The sequence below is a fragment of the Lottia gigantea genome (genome assembly GCF_000327385.1).
Source record: "Lottia gigantea unplaced genomic scaffold LOTGIsca_124, whole genome shotgun sequence".
Lineage (NCBI taxonomy): Eukaryota > Metazoa > Mollusca > Gastropoda > Lottiidae > Lottia > Lottia gigantea.
The window spans coordinates 242,425-243,788 of record NW_008707309.1 but is presented as its reverse complement, the minus strand read 5'-3'; the positions used below and the strand labels follow the sequence as shown (position 1 = coordinate 243,788).

General features: G+C 26.8%; 1 protein-coding gene across 1 annotated transcript in view; it reads left to right on the top strand.

Moving 5' to 3' along the window:
* LOTGIDRAFT_138265 (hypothetical protein) overlaps window positions 1-1,105 on the top strand; it is a gene marked incomplete at both ends in the record, with an annotated part of 10,816 nt that extends 9,711 nt beyond the window's left edge. The window contains one exon of the mRNA XM_009048551.1: window positions 824-1,105. Within this exon, the coding sequence (XP_009046799.1) occupies window positions 824-1,105 (282 nt within the window). The remainder of the gene's footprint in view (window positions 1-823) is intronic.
* Between the last annotated feature and the right edge of the window lie 259 nt (window positions 1,106-1,364).

The following is a 1,364-nucleotide window of genomic DNA, read 5'->3' as shown; positions in this document are numbered from 1 at the left end:
TCAGATTTTGACTGTGAGCTGCGAACACTGTAACTGAATATAACTTAGCTAAAAAAAATTCCTGTTTCTGAGACTTGCACAAATGGTAAAATAGACCTTTAATGAACATTTTAAAAATAATTCATGGGTTATGATATTACAATATTCTAGAATTTAATGATGTTTTGGTAAACTATTGAAAAAATAAAAATTGTATTTAAAAAAAACTAAAACTAATTAAAATAATATTTGATATTGATCTATATTTGTTTAAAGATTTTTGAGTCAAACTGGAATATTGTGTATTAAAATATTTATAATGATAAAATAAATCAGGTTTTATTGTTTTAATAGAAAATAAATAATAAAACCATTATAATTATCACGATTTTAATATTGTGTTTGTTAAAATAAATCTGTATAGTCGTTCTAATTGATCAATCCAGAAATAAATTATTTTAACTCTAGGGCAAGTTAAAGCTACCATGTTTATAGTAATTCAAGGATGTTAACAGCAGCAGTTCTGTTTATTTTAAGATAATACAAGTAGTATTAAATTATAATATAAATCTAGGATATCTATCTTGTTTAGTCTTAATCTTGTTTACCCTACACAAGGGGACTGTTTATGTTTGCGATGAAGATTTGAATTGCACCAATATTTTAGTTTTTACTACAATATGGAATACAACAGAGGTCAGAATTAACATCAGAATAAACAGTTTTATATTTACTATATCTATATTGTAACTCTACCTTAGAGATTCTATTCTTTAGTCATAGTCCAACTGATGAATATATACTCTTATTGATCAAGTTTGAGACTTTAAATTTTATGAGGTAGTATCCTTTTAAATTTTATGTCTATTATAAGAGGTACCATCCTTTTAAATTTTATGTCTATTATAAGAGGTACCATCCTTTTAAATTTTATGTCTATTATAAGAGGTACCATCCTTTTAAATTTTATGTCTATTATAAGAGGTACCATCCTTTTAAATTTTATGTCTATTATAAGAGGTACCATCCTTTTAAATTTTATGTCTATTATAAGAGGTACCATCCTTTTAAATTTTATGTCTATTATAAGAAGCAGTATCTCTGTATGAAATTAAATAAATGTTGAAAAGGCCAAGAAAATCATGTAATTTTTTTATGACAATGCTGACCTTATCCAGAGTGCTATCTTTGCTGTCTTTATCAGTACTACTGTTACTACAGGTACTGGCCACGCTGGGTGATTTACGTTCCCCTAGTTTCATCGGATTGCCGTTACTGCCGTTCATTAGACTGTCCAGATTATCAGGACTGTTTCTATCTTTTTTATTTGTATTATTACCATTCTGAAATATAGAGGTATGGGAAATAAACTTCCTGGACATAAT